The sequence below is a fragment of the Abrus precatorius genome, unplaced genomic scaffold (assembly GCF_003935025.1).
Source record: "Abrus precatorius isolate BTA unplaced genomic scaffold, Abrus_2018 Scaffold8, whole genome shotgun sequence".
Classification (NCBI taxonomy): Eukaryota; Viridiplantae; Streptophyta; class Magnoliopsida; order Fabales; family Fabaceae; genus Abrus; species Abrus precatorius.
Genome location: NW_020874428.1, coordinates 21340946 through 21365510, shown reverse-complemented (window position 1 = coordinate 21365510; position 24565 = coordinate 21340946). Strand labels below are relative to the sequence as shown.

The 24565-nt window shown below is 29.7% G+C and overlaps 2 protein-coding genes across 4 annotated transcripts; both read left to right on the top strand.

The window, feature by feature from the left end:
• The first annotated feature begins 7504 nt into the window (after positions 1 to 7504).
• On the top strand, positions 7505 to 10857 carry LOC113845977 (WRKY transcription factor WRKY24-like). Of its 3 annotated transcripts, XM_027473745.1 has the most exons (6): positions 7843 to 7877; positions 7968 to 8152; positions 8447 to 8635; positions 8744 to 9366; positions 9496 to 9657; positions 10059 to 10857. In XM_027473745.1, exons 1-6 carry the CDS (start codon positions 7862 to 7864, stop codon positions 10501 to 10503), a joined length of 1620 nt encoding a protein of 539 aa, XP_027329546.1. In that variant the 5' UTR covers positions 7843 to 7861; the 3' UTR covers positions 10504 to 10857. The 3 variants fall into 3 exon arrangements, with proteins under 3 accessions (XP_027329547.1, XP_027329545.1, XP_027329546.1); XM_027473746.1 differs by lacking the exons at positions 7843 to 7877; positions 7968 to 8152 and adding an exon at positions 7505 to 7761; XM_027473744.1 differs by having other exon boundaries at positions 7719 to 8152; positions 10059 to 10825.
• Positions 10858 to 11324: 467 nt separating this feature from the next.
• Positions 11325 to 24565, top strand: LOC113874437 (cation/H(+) antiporter 15-like). The gene is made up of 9 exons (XM_027512659.1): positions 11325 to 11364; positions 12962 to 13240; positions 13825 to 14325; positions 14449 to 14499; positions 14583 to 14656; positions 15049 to 15113; positions 20748 to 20997; positions 21691 to 22698; positions 23351 to 24565. Exons 1-9 carry the CDS (start codon positions 11325 to 11327, stop codon positions 24563 to 24565), a joined length of 3483 nt encoding a protein of 1160 aa, XP_027368460.1.

The following is a 24565-nucleotide window of genomic DNA, read 5'->3' as shown; positions in this document are numbered from 1 at the left end:
TTTCAGGGAAAAATTAAAGTTAAGATATCTCGTACAATAGAATTTTTGTACGGGTACAGTGTTTATAATTAATTAAAAGTTAAAAAGTTAATAAAATAACAAAAATGTAGATATTTCATTATAATTTTAATATTTTACTTATAAAGCAATTAGTCTAATGGGATCGCGCGCCTTTCCTTTTGATGATAATGATATAAAAAGACGAATAACAGTGTGAAGCATAATTATACAATTAATTCACCCTCAATCTTCTGGACCCATCTGGTGTGATGAGGAATTATTAGGAAACACGTTTTCCTGTTCAGTGAAGAGGACTTTGATAATGTCATTTAACTGCTTAAATTTAAAATTGTAATTTATAAAGCAATTAGGCGAGTCAATAAAGGGTGTAATGGTGCTTTTAATACCTCTTTATCTTCCAACATGAACTTTATCAACTTCACTGCTTCTTTCTAGATGTTATGTAAAGTGGCAAGTTGGCACTAACAAATCAGGGCGATTAGATGGACGTTTACTTGAGAGTACTACAGCTATGTGGAGTATATTATAAAGATAAATGCGGTGTTTGTCTCTTTAAATGGGACAAAACAATACTTATTTTATAATGCTGTGATAAAACAAAGGATTGGATAACCATTTCTGTGCATATAATGAGGTTTTTCATTTCACTTCATTTTCTTCGGTCATGGTCAGACAATAAACGAAGAATTTTGGTTTATTAAAATATTGTTTAAGTACAGTAATTATTTTCTACAATAAAAAGATGTTCTTACGAAGATAGGATCTAAATATTCTTTTCTTTTATATTTTTATTGTTTAGACTAAGTAAGATATTCAATTGATAATTAAATATTAAAAGAATTATTTTTTAAGGGTATACGTTTTTATAATAAATTAATATTTATATTTTCATTATCGAATCAATAAATCATAAAGAAAATAAATCAAAGTAAAATGAGTATGAATTAAGGATGTAAACAACTTTTTATTGAAATACAATAATATTGATAAAAGCTAGAGTTAGATTCATCTAAATGACTTTCTTTGTATATATATATATTTTTCAATTTAAATATACTTTTTTCAATTAAAATTATTATTTTTTTAATTTATCTAGAATCCAATTCGTTGATACTCATCCTTTTTCTCAAATTAAATATTTAAATCTTTAAAAAAGTCTAAGGTATAAGCAAAGAAATAATAAAAAAATTATTCAACAATCCAATTTTATTTTTAAGATTTAAGCCAATAAAGTATTTATTCCAAACTCAATTTAAGACAAGTTTCTCAAACTATACATTTAAATATGAAATTTTCTTTTAGATGGCTAATACAAAATCAATCAAAGTAGAAGTGATCACGTTAGTTAAGTGAAAAAATAAAATAAATAAATTCATATAAAATTCATTCTTAACCTAAAAATTATATATAATTCTAAGTGTTAGATTTAAATATTTACATTTATTTAATTTTTTCATAAATATAAGATAAAAAAGTTCAACTGTTAAATTATTTTATATTATTTTTATGACACGTATATTAAATTTCATATTATTTGAATATTTATAAATTTTTTATTTAAAATTTATTTATTTATTTATATTTAAAAAATATGATCATTAAATTAATATGATAACGTTTTAATCAAATTTACTTTTATATAAAATTTTACAAAGTTAATCTATTTAATAAAAATATTTAAACAACAATTAAATTGATCAATTTTGTATTTAATAAAACAATTATTAAATAATATAAGTATTCAAATTTAATAAATTATATTAAAAGATACTTACTCTTTTCTTTTATATACTTATATAAATTTAATTTAAAAACTTAACTTTTTCAATTAAATAATAACTATTTAGGATAAAAAATTATTTTGGTAATAGACTAATATAAATTTAATATTTTATTTTATTCATTTTAGAATATATATGTCATTTAATTTAAAAATAATAAATTTATCACCTCTCCTTTTCTTTTTTAAGATTTACTCCTAAATATATTTTTATTATAATTAACCAACAAAGTTAGATGGTTGACTTAGTTTTACTCATGCTTTTCTAGTCAAAAGTTTTACTTATCTTTAAGTATGTTAGCATTTTGCATCTCCATCTGGATATTTTTAAGCGAAGTTATGACTCAGAGTTTAGAAAGTATAAAGTAACTTATTGAATAAAATCAATCGAACAAATCTAAATTAATCATCGTTTCTGAAAACGAGACAATAAATTGTACATTTTTTTTCACTCAAATTTAAAGTCAAATACGTTAGATGAAAATAACTATAATTTATTGAGAATTTTTAGTTTAACCTGTATTAAATATAAGTTAAATTAAATTTATTAATTTACTGATAAATTAATTTAATTTATTCTTTGAAAAATATTAATAAATACAAACGAAAAAAGATAAGAAAAAAAGTAACAAAAATAGCTTGCCCAATACCAGTCATGATTTTCTGTCAAATTTATAATTATTATATATTTTTTATTTTATTAGTTAACTACTCAAATAAAAACGCATGACAATTCATGTAAAAAAGTTTGCATGTAACATTAATATTTTTTATAATAATAATATACATACATTTTAATTAAAAAAAATATACATTTTGATATATATAATATTTTAATTATATGTAATAATTTAAAATTAATTTGAGTGAATAAAGTTTGGGATTGAGGAAGCCAGCATTTGGTCTTCTAGAAATATATTTTGCTTAGAGGGAATAGATTGCGCACCAACTTGGATCAATCTAATCCAATAATCCAACGTTTCATTTTTCCAACTTCAACTTTAACTTTTTCCTAATATTCTTTCTTATTTTCTTCATTTCTTCTTTCTCACCTTTCCCACTATTCCGCGCGTTGAAAAATGCAAATTAACGTCGATTAAGTGCCCAACTTCCTTTTCCTGCCAATGACAATCACCATTTTCATCTGATCCAATCTTGCACAGGGGATAAAAATGTTGTAGTTGAATGCATGCATCAATGTTTTTTTTTTTTTTACTTCAACAATGCAAATTTTTAAGAGTTATTTTTAGAAAAAATGAACGAAAATAAAAAAATTTATGTCATTATTGTTATTTAAAAAATTTTAGATGAAAATGAAAGACTTTATAAATTATTTAAAATCTTTTTAATATTATATTTTTAATTTTTCAACTTTACAGTTTTTTTTTATTAACTCTCTTCTTTTAACTTTCAAAATGATTTCATTTTCTTTTCTTTCAAATTTTTAAATAAAGTTTAAATTGGATAAACTTAAAAATATGAACTTAGGAAGAATTATAACATACCTTATTTTTTTGTGTACAAATTATCAAATAAAGATTATCATTACATAAATTTTTTTATTTTCTCTTTTTTTTTAAATTAATTTCTAAACAAAGCTTAATGAGTTGTTTAGTACCCCATTCTTTATTCAGCTGGAAGACTAAGAAGCTTCTTGTTCTAATTAAACCTTAGACTGAAGTTCAACATGAATAATTCAAGTTTTTCCAATTCTATCACTGTTTGTAAAAGGATTTCAATATTAAAATTAATATTTATTTTAACTATGCATGCATTGGATTGGATTAACACAAAACTAATCCAAATAAAATTAAAATTTAATTATATGAATTGGATTTTAAATTAATTTATTTTATATTATTCAAATAGAATTTAGATTTATTTTAAAATTGGCTTTAAATTTGATTTTGGTTTAAATCATTTTTAAGGTTGATTTTAGTTGAAAATCGTTTTAAATCTAATATTTTAGACAAATTTAATTTTTTATTTCAAAACATCTTATTTTAAGATCTATTTCAGTCCTGTAATGTATAAAATAGAAAGTTGATTTGTAATTAGAACACGGTTGTAATAGTTTTAATGGAAAAGCAGGGTACCAATGACAATTGAGAAAATCTCTTAATTTCGCTAGTGTCATTTTAGATACCTTGATAAAGAAAAAATAAGAGAAAAAAAAAACTAGCCACAACATGCTCTAAATTTATCTTTACTACAATTTATTTACTTGTTTGGTTAAACTCATTTTAATCTACACTAGAAATTAATGCTTAGCTATTCATTAACATGTTTAGTGTATAAAGCATGAACGAGGAAAAAAATTGTTCATTTAACACTAACATGATCCTTATATTTCATGCAATGAAATGGAGATAAAAGTTTCTTTTAGATATAGTCAAAAAATTACATAACTATCACTTCAAAGACATGGTGGTTCTCTTGTAGATCAAATTTTAACCACTACTATGCCATAACCAAAGGCAAGGATCTCGTGGAAATTTTAGATGCTCACTTTTGTATTATGATAAAGAACTGATTCCTATTATTTCTAAACTGACCTAATTTTGGCATTAATAGTATGCAACATAGAATATTTGATTGAAAATGCGTGGTTGGACCTAGTCTTGTTAAATAACAAAGAAGAGAATAAACAAAGTATCCGATTTTGGTAAACAAAATATGATTTTGTTAAGTGAGATCTAAAACATGTATAAACAAAAAAAAAATGAAAAATAAGCGAGTTAGGTATTCAATTTTATTAAAAATTTGAATTTTAAAACTAGTTTGGCTTGGATTGTAGATTAAATCTTTGTATTTGAATTTTTTGCTCAACACTAATATTTATCTTGCTAGTACAAATAACAAACCTATAATAATTTTGTTAGCTTATTTACAATGTTCTACGGTGGAGGTGGAGATGATATTCTTAGACTTTGATAAAAAATTTAAAGGAGAAAAAAAGAAAAAATTATGAAGGGGAAAGGTAAGAAAGAAGAAATGAGAATTAATAAAAAATTATTTAAATAAAAAAAAATTAAAAACATAAGTTTAAGAAAGTTTATAAACTTCACATCTCAAAACTTTCAAACAATATAAGTCACTTAATAAATATTTTTCTTCTTTCCCTTTCCACTACTCTCCAACTAACTAACAAATAAAGTCTTAAATGAGAGAAGTGACATAAGACATGTGAAGATGAAATCTACTGAATTTTAGTTCAACAATAAATATACCTGATATGTTAATGGCAAAAGTATGGTAAAATTATAATTTTATCTTGATATTATACAAAATATAAATATAAATTTAATTTGGTTGTTAACGTTAAGTATCCAACAAATAATGATTGTATTTGTATGCTGACAGAGAATCCCACCACAAAGAAAAGTCATTGTGGAATCTCATGATATATAGATTCCATGTGAGAAGGATGAGGATTTAAAACGAGGGAATGTACATTGAGATTTAAAGTGTCTAGATGGGAGGACATACGAAACACCACAGGAAGAAGAAAAGAAAGTGAAATATACTGTATATGAGATCTGAATGTGATCCAAGTGATAAGATGATCAAAAGCAAGTTTGCCTTATCAAAAATAACATAAGACAATTTTCTAAAAAATAATTTCCTCAAAAACTACTAATGAATATTATATTTGCAAAAAAATTAAAGAAAGAAAACAGTTAAACAACAGAGGTTATCTCAATAATCCCTAATCAAATCTCATGTTTTGTCTCATAAGAAATTTAAAAAGGAAAAAGTATTTAGATAATAAGAGGTTGTCTCAATTTATAATAATTTTGTTCGAAAATTTGGACAAATGCTAATTTCTTAAAGAGTTTTTTGCTGCTTTGCGTTTCTTTTTCCTTGAAATTAAATTGATTTCTTTTTCCAAACACAGGTCCTACCTCTAGTTAATCAAGTCACTGATAAAAAATGAAGAATAATAGTTTGGTCATTCAATAATCTTGGACTTGGTTTGTCTTATAATTTCACTTATTAATCAATCAACTCACACACACGAAGAATGGCCATTTTTTTTCATCATCAATAATGGAATTATTTCAATCACACAAGAGTCTTGCAGTACTCTTCAACTTTACATTAAATTACCTTGCAGTGACTCTCCTCAATAAGCGGTTTTTCTCTTGATACCATAAGAATTCTCCAATGCCTGCCTTTAAAATATGCTCTTGTTGCGATCTTTTATGTTGGATTTTGGAATACATAATGCAACAAAAGAAAGAACGTTTAAAATTTTCAAAATCCTTCAGGATTCCTTGCAAAATTCATAAACTGATTTACAAAATATATTTAGTAGAAGAGCTAAAAGATCTTAGTTTTCTATATTAAGTTACAAAGCCCACAATTGTAGCAAATATGTACTCGTAGCATAAATGTAGTAGTTAAAATATGTTTCTTACTTTACTCACTTTTTGGACTTTTGACGTAGAAATTATATTGTCATGCTTTTTATTTATTTATTTATTATTCTCCACAAACACATGTAATAAAGTTATATTCTATATTTACTTTAAAATATATATATATATATATATATATATATATATATATCAAAGTTAACATAATATTTACTTTAAAATATATAAAAATAAACCTTTTAATTATATTCATATATTATGATTATTTAATTTTAACAAAGTTTAATATAAATTATTAAAATAATATAAAATTATAATTTAAATATTAAATTATAAAATTTATATTTATACAACATTATTTTATACATAAATAAATTAATAGATACTTTATTATATTATTTTTTAAATATAAGAAAATAATAAATTCTCAATAATATATATATATATATATATATATTTAAATTATATAAAATTTAATATATAATAAAAAAATATATAAAATTATTAAACAGCCTGGATTGATAAAATAAAATTTATTTAAAAAATGTAAATATCTACGCATGATGTATGTTGTTTGCATATTTTTGGAGCAATCGAGCAAGTCAAGTTTTCACGTCCTGGTACTTTTCAAAACCACACGCTGACACGACGACTTTTGACATTACAAATGATGCCAGGGTTATTCTTCCTAGTGTTTTACCGTTATTTCCAATTTTCGGACATCCCATTACGTGAATATTAGAAAAAAAATTTGTACACGGGTAAATTTTTTTTTTTAAATTCTAATATTTGTTGCAAAAGTATTGATTAAAATGTTTAAAAAATTATTAGTAAAAACATATCAAGGAACTATAATTATGAGTTGGTTATAATAAATGAAATAAAAGTAAAAACATAATTTTTATCCATTCTAAAGATATAACGACAGGTTTTTATATTTTTCTTCTGTTATCTCTTTCCTTTTCTCGCCTCTATTAAACGATGTGCTCGTTTGAGACCAAATCATGTGTAAAGCTAGATGTGTTCCAAATTTTTGTCCAAAATCCATTACAGATAAGTTTAAAAGACAAATATCCGTGGCAAGGGAGAATAATTTCAATATTCACGGAATAAATAATTGATTCACGGCTACTTTCATCAAATAAGTCAGCATTTTGGTCACGGTACATATGCTTTTAAAACAAAGCATCTTTCGTTACACAATCTCACAAAATTATCCAAAATATATCATAAAAAGTAAAAGAAAAAAGAAAAAAAGAAACAGTGTTTAACTTATCCAAACTTAACATGTATAACCGTGGCTAAAGGGTAGCTCTCCAACTGTAGAAAGAGAAGGTTTCTGCTTCTGCACTCTGCAGAACCCACATTGCACATTGCATTAACCCAAGCAAGTGAAATACAGAAGCAAATCCCAGTGGTAGCCGCCATTCAGTCAAACCCACGAGCTTTGACCGAAAAAAGCAAAATTTTTAGGGGAAAAAAATACATGGTGGCAAAATTTTCCACGGTCAAAGCATGGCTTCATTTCTTAGCTTCTCAGAAATATCGTTGCCCAATAGAAACCAAAGCCTTGTGCAATACGTAGGTGACCCTCTTTCTCTTCTTCACCTCTCTCACTCTGCTTCTTTATATTAAACCCTTTCATTTCTCAATTTCAAAGCTTTTCTTTCCACTCCACCTGATGGCTTCTTCTTCTGGTAGCTTAGACACTTCTGCAAATTCTTACACCAACTTCACCTTCTCAACACACCCATTCATGACCACTTCTTTCTCTGATCTTTTCACAGATAACAAATCACAAGGTTTGTCTGATCATAGAAGTGCTTCTGGGGTGCCAAAGTTTAAGTCCACACCACCCCCTTCTTTGCCTCTCTCCCCTCCACCTGTTTCTCCTTCTTCTTACTTTGCTATTCCACCTGGTTTGAGCCCTGCTGAACTTCTTGACTCACCGGTTCTTCTTAACTCTTCTAACGTGAGTTTCATGTGGTTCTCTCTTTTGGGTCTTGTTTATTTTGCTTGCTTTGTTAACAAAATTTTGAACTAAGGAAAATGATTTTTTTTTTTGTTCTTTCAAGTAATTGACCATGACTTGAGAATTTCATTGTGTTAGATATTTGTTCAATGGTTTAGATGTTATAAATGATAATTTCTGTTTTTTTGGTGCTTTGTTCTGGTTTAGTGGTTTGTGATTCTTAGTGTTATCAAGTTGGTTTTTGTTGCTGTTTGATAAATGGGTTTGTGTTCTTTTGGGTTTTTCTCAATACAGGTTTTGCCATCTCCAACAACTGGGGCATTTGCTGCTCAGAGTTTCAACTGGAAGAACAGTTCTGGCCAAAACCAGCGAATTGTGAAAGAAGAAGACAAAAGCTTCTCGAATTTCTCATTCCAAACCCAACCAGGACCTCCTGCTACATCCACAACAACATTTCAATCTTCAACCGTTTCAGTTCAAACAGTATGTGACAAATTTCAATGCATAGACTAATTTAAAGCAAAGCCTTTGTTTTTTCTCTTCGTGGTTTCTTCTCTTCTCTAAAGTACCTTGTTGAATGCATTGTAACAGCAACCACCACCACCATGGAGTTTTCAGGAAGCCACAAAACAGGATGGTTATTCTTCAGGGAAGGGTATGATGAAAACTGAAAACAATTCTTCCATGCAGAGTTTTTCTCCTGAGATAGCTAGTGTCCAAACTAACCATAACAATGGGTTTCAATCTGATTATGGCAACTACCCCCAACAATCTCAGACCTTAAGTAGAAGATCAGATGATGGGTACAATTGGAGGAAATATGGGCAAAAACAAGTTAAAGGAAGTGAAAATCCAAGAAGTTATTACAAATGCACATACCCCAATTGTCCTACAAAGAAGAAAGTTGAGAGGTCTTTGGATGGACAAATCACTGAGATTGTTTACAAGGGTACTCACAACCATCCCAAGCCTCAGTCCACTAGGAGAAACTCATCATCTTCATCCTCTCTTGCAATCCCTCCTTCAAATCCCATCAGCACTGAAATTCCAGATCAATCATACGCTACTCATGGCAGTGGACAAATGGATTCAGCTGCCACCCCTGAGAACTCATCAATATCAATAGGGGATGATGATTTTGAGCACCAGAGTTCCCAAAAGTGTAAATCAGGAGGAGATGAGTTTGATGATGATGAACCTGATGCCAAAAGATGGTAAGTTTTTATTTATTTTATCACCTAGCATCACAATTGCTGTTATCTAATCCACTATGTGACCGCCTTTTCATATTAATTATCACTGTGTGGTTCATTCCATGATGAATATTTCTATAACTTTTTCAGGAAAATTGAAGGTGAAAATGAGGGTACGTCAGCGCCTGGAAGTAGAACAGTGAGAGAGCCAAGGGTTGTAGTTCAGACCACAAGTGACATTGATATTTTAGATGATGGGTACAGATGGAGAAAATACGGGCAGAAAGTAGTAAAGGGTAATCCAAATCCAAGGTAAAAAAAACAACACTCCCTTTAGGTTTTACTTTTGTCAAACATTTTGAAAGTTGTTCTACTTTGTAGCTCTGTTAAGAAATAGTAGTCTGCGAATCCCATTACGGAGTTCCTTACACTCATGCGCATAATAGCATAAATGTGGTAGAAACATTATGACTTCATGATGGATGCTAGGCTACTGCTTTAGCTATATATTTTTAGGTACATTAGCACAATGACTTTCTTTCTTGAAATTATACAGGATACTATACTAGTGTGTGCAAGTTTTCCTTTGCTAGTCTAAAATTCCTTGGTCAAATTTGGCAACTTTCGTTTTTTTCACAGGTGTGCATGTGATGTAGAAGAATAGTACCCCTGTATTGTCTTGTCTGATATTGTGTTGAACTTGTGAATTGTAGGAGTTACTACAAGTGTACACACCCAGGATGTCCAGTGAGGAAGCATGTAGAAAGAGCCTCACATGACCTAAGGGCTGTTATCACAACCTATGAGGGAAAGCACAACCATGATGTCCCTGCAGCACGTGGCAGTGGTAACCATTCTGTCAATAGACCAATGCCAAACAATGCTGCAAACCCCACCAGTGCAGCCACGGCCATTAGACCCTCAGCAGTGACCCACCACACTAACAATTCTCTTCAGAGTCAAAGACCACAAGCACCACCAGAAGGGCAATCTCCCTTTGCTTTGGAGATGCTGCAGAGCCCAGGAAGCTTTGGATTCTCAGGGTTTGGGAATCCAATGGGATCTTACATGAATCAGCAACAACTATCTGACAATGTGTTCTCCAGAGCCAAGGAGGAGCCCAGAGATGACATGTTCCTTGAATCTTTGCTATGCTGAAGGATTTTTTTTTTTTTAACCTTTTTGGTTTGAAATTTAGAATGGGGGGGTTAGAATTTTATTTTACAAAAATAAGGTTCATTCCATTTATTGCATTTTTTAGTTTGTTTTTGTTGTAAATTTATACAGCCACAGGTTTGGTATAGTATATATTTCACAACTGTTGTATGTCACGCATGGTGTTGGTGAAATTTTTTGATTACTTGGGGGCTTTTCTCTTTAGTTGGGAAAAGAGCCTCATATCAATCCTTTTGTAAGATTCTGTTGTTTATTTTTTCTTGTCTTTGCGATTGTTCACAAGCAGAATGCCAAACTTTTACAAGAAATGTGCAGTTATAAACTACTTTTCTGTTTAAACAACATATTTTGGTACATGGTTTACTATTATTGACACAATACTCATCAGTTGTGTATAAAAGAATGGGAAGTGTATTTATTTTGTGGGATGGGGGCTTCGATGATTGAAGTAGCATATTGGATAGGTTATGCATTTAATTTGGATTGCCATGCTCAGTCAAAGATGGGTGCTGGCTAGTTTGGTGGGTAAAACGGGTCAAGGTCAACTTTGGTTGTTTCCTACCATTTTTTTCTTTCTTTCACAAAACAAATGGATGCTTCCAGGTTGCAACCCTATCTATCCAAGTGGGGGTAGTCATGAATGATGTCCGATGCGGATGAAATGACAGGAATGCCCCTGGGCCAAGGATTGAAAGCCAAGTGCTGGTGAGGGGCAGTTTTGCAAAGAGCTATTGGCCCTTTTGTTTAATGAGAGTTGTGTTGATGTTGGACAAGTGGTGGAAGGGGAATAAGACATTTACGTGATGCACACGCTTCCCTTAGGCCTTAGGCCAAATTCTGCAGGTTCATTTGTCCACACCTCATTATCACTGTCACGGGGCTACACATGCCTTTTCTCCCCCTCCTCGCCGACCTTGCATTTCCCTAGCTAATCCATTTCTTGTTCTTGCCGTACATCAAGAAAATTTTTTGAAGGAACTGTGCAGGCATATAGTATAAATTATCATCACTTGTTTGATTGTTTAGAGCCAAATACTTTGAAAATATTAGTTAACAAATTGGTGAATACATTATTTATTAAAAAATATATAGAGATAAATTAGAAATAATGATGAGATTAAATTGATGACATGTTTGAAAGGGTTTTTTATTTATAACATATGTGTGCTGTTGATAATTTATAGGATACGGTCACAGGGTATCTGAAAGGATTATCGCTTTTGTTGGATCCAATTGCAGACGGAAATGGATAAGATCTAAAATGATCACTGAAAGGTTATTAAATGTGATATCGCACCAATTGGTTTGATGGCGTATAATGACCCCATTGGTGATGTCACCAATTTGCTAGGCGTTTACAATAATGCACGCCACAAAATCCTTCCTTTGTCTACTCTTTTTAAGTATTTCAAGTTTTTTTATATGACTAAATTCTTTTTATTATTTTTTAATAAACCTTTGGTATTTAAATTTTTAAACACTTCCATTTTAATTCTTAGAATTATATATTGTTAATAATCACTAATAAAAATTTAATATAATAACATATATGATTGATTATATTAAAAAATAATATTTTATTTTAATTTTTAATTATTTTTAAATATTTTAATTTTTAAAATTGTCAGTTTATATTCTTTGTTGAGAGATAATCTCAAGGGTCATTTTTTTATATAATTTTTTTTACTTAATTATCATAATATGGGCTTTAGAAAAAAGTTACATAAATATAAAAAATTTTAAAAATTGTCAGTTGTGATTTTTTAAATGTCAGAAAAATTAATTTTATATGATGGTAAAAATTACTGTTGGTGAGTTTTGAAAAAAGATTAAAAAATAGTCCAAAATTATCACCGGTGAGTTTTCAAAAAATTTTTACAGTAAAAATTATTTATGACGATTTTTAAAAAGTAAAATCACCACTGATATTTTTTAAAATTTTATTTTATATATAGTTATTGCTATTTGTAATAAATTGCACTGTAATCTCGTAATCATATTCTCTCCACTCTTTAAAGCTTTCTATTACATTTTTGTTGTTTGTATTTTATTTTATCTTTTTGTCAAATTTGGTCATTTTATTGTAGTTGAAGAAAGAAATGAGTACAAATATAGTAGTGTACTTTAATGGTGAAATTATTACAAATACATGTGAAGATGTGAGATTTATATGTAAGAAGCCAATTTGTATGCATATTTCTTATAATATATCATATGAAGCACTAAAATATTGACTTTGTCAATATATTGAAGTGAAGACTCCAAAAATAGTAGAGTATAACGTACATGTGTTCGATTTCTATTTTTGGAGGTTTCATTCAATACCAAAGAGTTGCAATAACAACCGACGAAGATATTCAACAAATGTTTTAGATACATAATGAGCGTCGGGCCCCAACTCCTACCATTGAACTGTATATTATTTTTAAACAAATTACAGCTGATACACATGCAGAAGGTAGTGATGAGGAAGATGAAGCCTATACGAGTATCGTTCCTAACAGAGAGGTAGAATGGAAACAAAACAACACTGAAAGTGATTACCCTGACTTTGACGAGGATGGTGATGATAAAGAATCAGAAGATGAGGAAGTTGATGAAGACTCCTATTTATCAAGTCCAATGATTGAAAAACATCCGTTTGAGGAGTCGCTATTCATGCGTGCGTTAGATATTACAAGTATGCAAGCACTTGAATTTCTAGAATATGCTAACTTAGGTATGTGATGTTTGAAATGCTTTAATTATACCCTTATCATTTTATGTTTAATTTAATGCATAAGTTTTTTTTATTAAAATTTATGTGTTTGATAGGTAATTTTGAGGTAGTAGGAGAATTGTGTGTTGGAATACAATTTAATGACAGAGAAAATGTTATATGAATAATTAAACATTACAATATATCAAAAGAAGTGGACTATAAAGTATTTGAGTCTGAACCAAATACATTTTACTGTAAATGTGTAAGCTATGACATAGATTGTGATTGGCTTATTCGAGCTAGCTTGACGAAAAACAAATATTTTTGGAAAATCAGGAAGTATAATGGGCTACACACTTGTATGAGGGCTAGGATTTCACAGGATCATAGCAAATTGAATGCAGACACAATTGCAGAATGTATTAAGCCAATGGTAGAATCTGACCCTTCTTTTAAGATCAAACTTGTGATTAATGAAGTTCAAGCTCGATTTGAATATACGACAACATATAGAAAAACATGGATGGCAAAGCAAAAAATAGTTAAAAAAGTATATGGTGAGTGAGAAGCCTCATATGAAGCCTTGCCGCAATGGTCTATAGAGATGTGTGACGTTGTTCGTGGGTCAATTGTTCAATTAGATGTTGTTAAAGCTTATCACAATGATGAGTTGGTTCCTGATGTTCAAATATTACGTCATATTTTTTGGAGTTTTGCTCCTTGCATTCGAGCATTCAGATACTGCAAACCACTTGTGCAGGTTGATGGGACACATTTATATGGAAAATACAAGGGAGCTTTATTGGTAGCTGTTGCACAAGATGACAATCAAAATATTTTGTTGATTGGCTTTGCTATTGTTGAAGGAAAAACTGCAGATGATTGGCAATTTTTCCTTGAGAATTTATGCAAACATGTTGTAACGCAAGATGGTGTTGGTATTATTTCTGATCGGCACAAGTCAATTAATGCAGCAATAAGACGAAGTAACAGACAATGGGAACCTCCAAAGGCCTTTCATATGTATTGTATCAGGCATATTGCTGCTAATTTCTTGCAAAGATTTAAGACACCTTACTTACATAAACTTATCATCTGCATCGGTAATTGACATTATTCTTTTGTCAATGATGTTTATATTGAATTATAAATTTTATATATTGTTAACATGCTTATATTAATGATATTGTGGTATGCAGGTTATTCAATCCCCTGTTGATGCTCAGACAGTGGTGGGGACATAAGCTATTCATCCACCAAAAACTGTTGTTGCTGGGGTGATAAACTGTTTCATTTGTGGAGACAACCATAACCAATTCATTGCATACAATGTGTATCAATTTCAATACTCATTGGACAGGTAATACTGGTCAATTTCCATTCCTTGTAATGTACGCTGATATCGTTGTTCTCACATTATCACCCAATCATTATGTATCAACATCCAGTCCTTTAGTTCTCTTAATTCATGCAAGTATTTGTTGTGGACTCCGTCAAGACTTTAGGGCGAGAGAGGAATAGGTTGAGCAAATCCATATTGTCGCATCACACAGTTAGTTGCATGCCACTCTACAACCTCAAAGCATATCAACAGGCTTATAGTTGACCACAATAAACGTTCTCCTCTCGGATCATATGGAACAACGACATCAATCGCTTCATCCTCATATGGTCACCATATGAACTGCATTTTCAAAAATAATTATTCATAAATAATTTCAAACATGTATAAAAATAGTTAAGAAATGTATAAATATATTAACAAGTACCTCACGTAGTGCCATTTTATCTAATGCTAGTCTAACATTTCCATGATCTCTATATAGAGTCTTGGTTGGATATCAAAGACATCTCCATCTGAGTATAAGTGGAAATATTACTGGTTTACCAGGTATTAGAGCCAACCACGGGAGCCTGTGTCATGCCCATACCTGCAATAATATTATGCATTCACAAATTTCTTTGGCATCATGTTGTGGACCACGATCTAAACTTCTATACAAAACAACAAGGCATGTTGAACCCCAACTCTACATTCTAATTTCATAGACATTTACTAACAATTGTAAGAATTTTTCATATACTAGGGAGTTGCTCTTGTTTGGCATTAAATATGTCCCAACAAAGAAAGTACATACCCACGAGCATGTTGTGCTATCTTAATGTCTAAATTAGCAGGAAGCTAACCAAGGTGTTGTGTGATCCACTTTAATCTTATTTCAGAACCTTCAATATCATTTGATTCGGGCCGACTTCCTAATAATTGTTCACACATATTCTGCAGTGCCAAAGTATTTGGATTAGTAGAACCAGTAACTGCTATATCATTGCATCGCAGTCCAAGCAACATAGCAACATCTTCTAATTTTATTGTGCATTCTCCACAAAGAAGATGAAATGTATGTGTTTCTAGTTTCCAACATTCAACAAGTGCATTTATAAGGCCACCGTTTATATGCATTTGACATAATTGTGCAATACGATCAAAACTAGCATTTCGTAAAATCTCATTTATTTCAAGCCTATGTAGCATTATAGATAACTGATGTGGTCATAATACTCTCATTACCTGAAATTAAAAAATAGTCATTTATTAGTAATCTATGAATTAAATGTATATCAAAATATAAAAAATTAACTATAAAAAAATGATATGTTTCTACTTAATTATACCTGCATATAGTATTATTATTATTTTAATATAAATTGTGTTTTACTTATTTTTACATCTAATATTATTATTATTATTATTTTAATACTATACAATGATTAATATTAACACTTAGTACGAATAATTTATTAATATTTTTCAATGCTAATAATTCTTATTAAAAGTAAATAATATAATAAAAATTATCTAATACTAAAATTTTATAAATTTTATTATGTTTATTTAAACGAGAATAATTATCTTTATTTTATACAAACTTAAAATAAATTGCATTAATTAAAAAATAAATAACTCAAATAAAATTAAGAAAATTTTTTATCATACTACATTGCATGTATTAAAAAATAAATATTTACTTACATTTTGAGTACGAATACATTGTGAAATATGTTTGTGCAATTCTATAGTCACGTCTTAAATCATGCTTAATAAATTGCTAATTTTTTTGTAACTTTATAAAATTTTTCTATTTTTTTTTATTTTTTCTTTCCCTCTTTGATATTGTTCTTTTGTAAGCTCCTTCCTCATTTTCTTTTTTGTATTTTACAACATGGTTCAATTCCTATTTATAGGCGTAGTTCCAACACCTTCTGCACAAAACGACATTTCAATACATTACTATGTTGGTAAAAATTGTCACCCACGATTTTTCAGTTACAGGACAATGTATTACCGTGTTGGTAAAAATCGCCACCCATGATTTTTTCAGTTGTAGGACAGAGCAACAAAGCTCCAGGAAGAGAAAGTTAGTAAAACTTGCTACCTGCAATTTTATTGACTTTCTACAACACTTGTACCCATTGTTTATTACATAATTATATTTCTTCGGTCTACGTACTCACCTAATGCTTGTACCACATTTTTTTAGAGCGTAGCTTGAAAAGATATAGTTAAAATTGTCACTGACAATTTTGTAAATATTACACTTTTGTAATTATAGAGAAAAGTCCATATTCTGGTCATTATGTCATGAAAACACCATATTAAAATTAAATTCCCTAATCTCAACTTATTTTCAAAACCTTTTTTTTATTTGCTTGAAAATACGGAGTGTTCTTTTCAATTTCTACACTTATCCTTATATTATTAAATCTTGCTGAAAAATGGCTTCATATTTAGGTGCGGTATAAACACATAATATCTTTGTAGATATTAATTTGATTGATATGTAAGGTGAATATGAAGAAATTGATGATACTTACAAGATATTTGATAAAATGTCATAAAGAATTTTAGTTTTTTGAATTGCTATGATTGTTGAGTATATCTTTGTTAGAAATATTATGGAATTGAAGAAGTTGTTTAATGATATGTGATTGAAAAATACAACTTCTTAAAATATAATGATGCATGTGTTTGTAAAAGTGAGAGATTTAAATTGTATCGTGGTCATGTTTGATATTATGCTTAAAAAGAATTTATTTTTTTTTCTATTATGATTAATGAGTATGTGAAGACCGATAATATGATGGCCTCAAAAGTTTTTGTTTAAAGAGAATAGTGTTAATATTTTATTACGATAATTAATGAATTTGTATTCATTAGCTTAATATATATTTCGTATAATCTTTTTTATTATTAAATAAATATTTATTGTTATTTTCATACACTAATAATTATTAAAAAAATAGTATTTTAAAATAATATTATTCAAATAAGAGTGGTAATAATGACAAAACATAAACTCTTACTAAATTAAAAAATAGTAAATATATTTTAATTTTTTAAGGTTATAAATATATATACTTTTTTTATTAAATACTTACTTTATAAAATAATATAAAATATTAAAAAATAAAAAGATATAATAATTTATTTTTTATTTTTAAATTATTGATTTTTTATTGAAGATAAACTTATTTAAATTGAGCAATATTATCATGGATGATAATTTTCTTCTATTTATTGTAGTTTTAAGTATATACAATTTTTCTTTGTTTTCTGGATTTTTTTTTATTGCATTACTAATAACTGGGAGTTGTACTGTTTTATTTATATTAATTTGAGATAAAACATCATTAAGTGATTTAAGAATATGCAGTCTCGATTACTTATATTATATCATATGTCAATTTTTTTTTTATAATTTATATAAAAAAGTTCATAAATATTACCGTGTTGAGTAATTAAGATCGGTCTCGAACCATTAAATTTTTATCCCCTGCACTGTTTCTGTATTAAAAAAAAAGGTAAAAAAAAACATTCAACGATAGAAAAAAGTTATGCTGTTAAATAAATTATGATTTGATTTAACATAATATAAATATATCATTAAATTTCATAATGTCCAATTAAAAGCAGTCTAAATAATTGATTATAAGAAGTTAAGTATGGTTATTTGAAATAATGATCCGAGATAAGCTACTGCGTGATGTGTGATATCCAGAGAAACAAATGATGAGGACCTCACCAACCTTGACGACCCATCAAATTAGACATTCATGTTGGGACTCAAGGAAGTATACATAACACTAATGAAAGGGATAATCAATGCCAACATGATATGGTCTTAACGAGCCTCACTCACATGACCAAGTAGCACAGTGTCACCCAAACCACAACTCCACTTAACTAAGATCCACCCAAGCCTGTAAATGTTAGGGGGCTTATTCTATCACATTACAATCACAAAAACCACGAAAATAAAATAAAATCCTGCCTTTAATAAATATGATAAAATAAAAAAATGAGATGTGAGAATTAAATAAAAACAGAATACTATAAGATATATTATAGGCTAGTATCTTATTATATGTGTATATATATATATATATATTTGCTATTGTTTCTTATTTTATATTTATTACATACTATTATAACAAATAAAATATAATATATTATTCTCATTTTTTTAAATCCAAACTCCTCACAAGAAAAAAATTTACACATATAAGATAAATTTATATATCATATCTATCAAACCAACCTTTAGTCAAGATGCAATGGCATTAATTGTTATACTCACTTTCATTACTTGTATGAAATAATTAGCTGGTTTTATTTAGGTAAAATAAGGAAACAAAATAAGAATATTATAAAATGATGTTGTTCGATTTAATTCAGTTAGATTTAGTTTTGAAAATAAAATGTGACAGTCGATTCAAACTAAATAAAACGGTAGGTTATTTTATTTTATTTTTTCAATTAACGGTTTGATTGAGTTTTTATTTTTCGGATTGACTAGACGAAATGATTGGAATGAATTTAAACACCTATATTAACCACTTTTCTTATATCTCTCTTTTTATTATCTTTCTCTTATCCAGTGGAATTTATATATCCAAAGTCAGAGTCAATCACATTTTTCCTTTTGGAAATTTGTTTTTTCATATAACAAGTTGCCGTATGCACAGTTTCAAGTAGCATAGGGGTAGTTTGTTTTATAAAAAATAAAATAAAATATTCTCGCATTTTTTTAATATACGAAAAATGTAATTTTTTTATAGATATAATTTAACTTTAAGGGAGGTTGTTGAATGAAATAAAATTATAAAAATATTCAAACACTTATTTATATAATAATCAATAAGTATACAAAATTATTTAGTAAGAAAGAAGTGCGTAATTAATTCATATATTTTTAAATAATAAATAACGATTTTAATTTCATGCATTGTTAGTATAATTTTTTTAATATGTTAATCAATTAAAATATATGATAATTATGATTTTTAATTAATTCATAAAAATTAATAGTTCTTACTAATAATATGATAATTTATAATTGAATGGCAATGTCAAAAATCTTTATACTGTCATTTAATTTTAATTAAATTTGAAAATATTATTAAATTTTTCTTAAAAAATTATAAATAAATAATTATTTTTTAAAATAATCGCTTTTAAACAATAATGATCATAGTCCACTTTGTGTTTTTTGTCGACATATTTGTATTTGTTAAATGGACAAAACTTACGTGGAAAGTTTTTATAATCTTTTTTTATTAAAATTGAAATTTTTAATATTGATAAAAAAATATAAAAATTAAGATTGAGTTAATGTTAATTGTGAAAGTAAAATTATAATTTTAATTTAAAATAATATTTAAAATATTAACTGTGAAAGTCATAACGATAGTGCATCATTGCATGGGCTAGAGTGATGAGTCCATTAGACGGCGCTGACGTATTAAATGTATCTTTCATTACAATACCGTTCTGGGCTGAACTTCACATCAGGGAGACCTTAGCCCAAAAATCAAGTAGTCTTAGTCCAGGTATTGCAACACTTCAATTATATTTTAAAATATTGAAAAAAAAAAGGTTTAAATCGTTGCAGTCAAAGTCAACTTAACTTGCTTTTTATTTTTAAATCAAGAATTTGATAGTCTCACGCTTGCCTCACATTTTAAGCATTTTTATTGGATTTTTTTTTCATTAATTAAATGAAATGGAACAAGCGAGGATGAACTGAAAAAGAACGAAAGGAATGCACGGCATAATGCCACCTTCCTTTCCTTACTTTATTAACTATCAATAAAACATGATATCGCATATCTAAATTATACCCACTAACTAAACAATGCAAAGAATGTTGTGACTATAAACCCGTTTGCACTCCCACACCTTAATAACATCAATTAACTGCTAAAAATATCACCATCGACTAATTAATCACAAAACAAAGCTAAATTTAAGTCACCAACCCGCAATTCAGCGACTTCACACAAAGTTGGTGGTGCATGATCTCTGTCTCCAAATAAATCAACCCAATAGGTTTACTATTGAAGGGTTTAACTTTGACCCTACTAATTCCTCCTTCGTCATTCTCCACTTCCTCCCTTTCATTCCATAGCTTACCTGCAATTACATATGATCTCTTTTCTAAACCATGCGTCCATGATTTGTTGTAAGTGTCTCTTCTTGTGACATGGCTCTAGTGAACATAAGCTCAAGAATCCCCATTTACGCAAACAGGAGCATATGGGAGTGCGAGAACGCAACCAAGTTTCAACGTTCAAAAGGGGTATTTTATGGCGACAACCCTTTAGATTACATACTGTCACTGGTCATTCTTCAAATCGCCATAGTTTCATTGTTGACCTCATGGTTACAGTTCCTTCTTATCCCACTTGGGGAGGGTAGCTTCGTTCCACAAGTGCTGGTATAATATGAAATTTTATGAAACACGCACACAACTATACATGTATGTCTGCGTATTATAAAATTTAGCTGACTCAAAATTTTTGTTTATATAGTTCTTTTCATAATTCTTTTAATTGGAAAACAATGTTTGTTTAGCCAAAAACTAAAGTTATATATACTAATAATTCACGAGTCATATAAAGGAATTCATAAATAGTAATTTTTTAAAAATTTATATTGAAAAGTATTATTAATTATGAGTGAGAGTATTTTTATATTTTCTCACAAAATAGTCTTACTTCAAGTTTTTAATTAGTTTTATATGAACATAACTAACGGTACAGGTACAGGGATTGCTTATAAGAAATACAATAAAAAACAAATAGGACTCACTTTTTAAAAAATAAGCAATTTTGCTTTTGCTTAAGTAGAATGGTTGCTACACGTGCATGCGAACTTTTAGTCACTCAAGGTATGCAACTAAACAAAGAACACCGTTAAAGATGGCATAAAGGCATTTGTTAATATTTTCTAAATGTTATTAATGAAAACATAAACCAAAGTTGCAGACATAGTGAGTGCTGACCACTTTTCTTTGAAGGTAGTAAATTTTGTTCTATATCAAATTTCTTTGGGAATGCATGCAACAAAAAACTGGCGAAGGATATTGGCTAATTAACTAATACTATTTTTTTGTACAAAATTTATTCAGGCGGGGTTGATAGCTGGACCTTCAGTACTGGGAAATGCTGAAAGCGTTAGAAAGTGGCTATTTCCCAAAAAATCTTTCTACGTAAGTGAGACAATAGCTTTTTTCGGGAGCATCATGTACATGTTCATGATTGGAATCAAACTTGATTTACCTCTGTTATTGAGAGCAGGGAAAAGGACTTGGGCCATTGGCATATGTTCTTCTCTAATGCCAGTTATACTTAGCACATTAGTTGCTTTTATTCTACGGAAAACGTTGTCTCCAGATCAAGCCCTTCACAAGTCCCTAATTTATATATCATGTTTCTTATCATCTAGTTCCTTTCATGTCACTGCATGTCTTTTAGCAGATTTAAAGCTCCTCAATTCAGAGGTTGGTCGATTAGCACTCTCTTCAGCTGTGGTGAGTGGGTTAGTCTCTTCGATGGGGGTGACTTTTATCATATCACAACAACAAACTAGTTTAAGGAAAGAAGATGACAATTCTTTCAATTTGATGATCATTTCTTTGATTGTTATGGTCGTTTTCATAGTATGTCTTCTTCGACCAATCATGTTATGGATGATACGCCAAACACCCCAAGGGAAGCCTATCAAAGAGTCCTACATAGTGTCCGTATTTCTTATGTTGTTGGTGTGTTCATTGCTTGGTGAGTTGATTGGGGAGCACTTCTTGATGGGGCCTGTTCTCTTGGGCATGGCAGTGCCAGAAGGGCCACCACTAGGATCAGCATTGATTGAAAGGCTAGATACTATGGTCTCAGTAGTGTTTATGCCATTGTACTTCCTCTTCACTGGTGCCAGATGTAAGCTCTATACAATTGATGCCCAAAGCTTTGTAATTGTGCAGCTTGTGGCTATAATTAGCTGCTTTGGGAAGGTGATAGGAACCATATTGCCTTCAATATACTGCAAGATTCCAATGACTGATGCTCTCTCCTTAGGTCTCATTCTCAGTGCCAATGGCATCACCCAGTTGATTTACATACAGAGTTGTCTATACCTTGGTGTAAGAATTGATATATGTAGACAAAGGGGATTGAAATTAGCCATCCTCATTTCTTGTTCCCTTCTCTGCTCTTCTAAACAAAAAATGAATTTCATTCAAAATAATGTTTTATCACTTGATTTAATAGGTATGTTTGGATTGATGGAAGAAATGGAGTAAAATAGAATGGATTAAAATTTATACATTCCATTGTTTGAATATGTTAAAATAACTTATATGTTTCAACTTTTGCCTCCCAATTTGGGAAAAAAAGAAAGGTGGACAAATACGATGGAATTAATTACGTGGAGTGCGCTCCATTGACTTTCATTTCATTTCATCATTATTTTACAATCCAAACACTGGTTTATAGACATATCACATTTTATTTCCATCTCCTTTTATCAATCCAAACAAAGCCTTAATATTTTTTGTTAAGGTGCTATTTTTCAATGAGAGGGACGGGAAATGAGGACTGGTGATTTGAATCTCACGAAAATATCTGCTTGCAAATGTCCTTGCATAACATTTTTAGTATGCAAATAGTTAATTTGCAGAAGGGAAAGAAACAAATGAGTACAATGACATTACGTAATGGTTACATGCATATTTTACATTCTTGTTTTATTTTATTTTTTCTAATAGCCGGTTTGAATGTGAATATGTCTTGCAGATTATAGATGAACAATCATATAGTAACATGGTGGTAGCTATACTATTGATTACAGGAGTGGTCACTCCCACAGTGAAATTCCTGTATGACCCATCTAAGAGGTACTTGTCCTTAAACAGGAGGAGAACCATAGAGCATTCCTCTCCCAATGCTGAACTTCGCTTGATGGCATGCATACACCATCAAGAAAACACCCCACCCATCATCAATGTTCTTGAAATGTCCAACTCCTCAATTGAGAGTCCCATATGCTTCTATGTCCTTCATCTCATTCAGCTAAAAGGCAGATCAGCCCCACTTTTCATTGATCATCAACCCAGCAATAAGGCCAATTCATCCCACTCTAGTCACTCACAGAAAATAATAAATGCCTTCAAATCATATGAGCAACAGAACATAGGAAAAGTGGTGGTGAATCTCTTCACATCCATCTCTCCTTACGAGACAATGCATGATGAGATATGCATGCAAGCTGCAGAGAAAAGAGCGTGCATGGTTATTATGCCTTTTCACAAACAATGGACATCAAGTGGGATGACAGAATCAGCACACCCCATTAGAGCATTGAACCGCCATTTGCTCAGAACCGCTCCTTGTTCGGTTGGTATCCTAATTGAACGTGAGAACTTGATTAGGAACAACCCTTTAACATGTGTAACCTTTTACAGTGTTGGAATAGTGTTTATAGAAGGACCAGATGACCGTGAAGCCTTGGCTTATGCAATGCGCATGGCTGATCACCCAAACGTAAGGGTCACGGTAATTCGGTTGATAGAGCCTCGTAAGAAGAATAGAAATTTTATCAATAGAGACCCTGATGGTGACTTGATTCACAAGTTTAAGATTGACTACATCCAAGTAAAAAGACATGATTATAGAGAGGAAATTGTGAGAGATAGTGTGGAAATGATCAGTATCATTAGGACATTGGAAGGTTGCTTTGATTTGATTTTGGTGGGCAGGCGCCATGAAAGTGAGTCTTTATTGTTCAGGGGATTGACAGAGTGGAATGAGTATCCAGAACTTGGCCCTGTTGGTGACGTGTTAGTGTCTTCGGATTCTACATTTGATGGGTCTGTTTTGGTGGTGCAGCAACAAAATAGGGTAGGGGTTGGTCATCATGATCTGCATCTAGACAATTCCACCTATTCCAAGCATCAACACTTAACCATTGTGGAAGTGCCCCGTAGTAAAATGGTGTGGCCAATTGTTTAA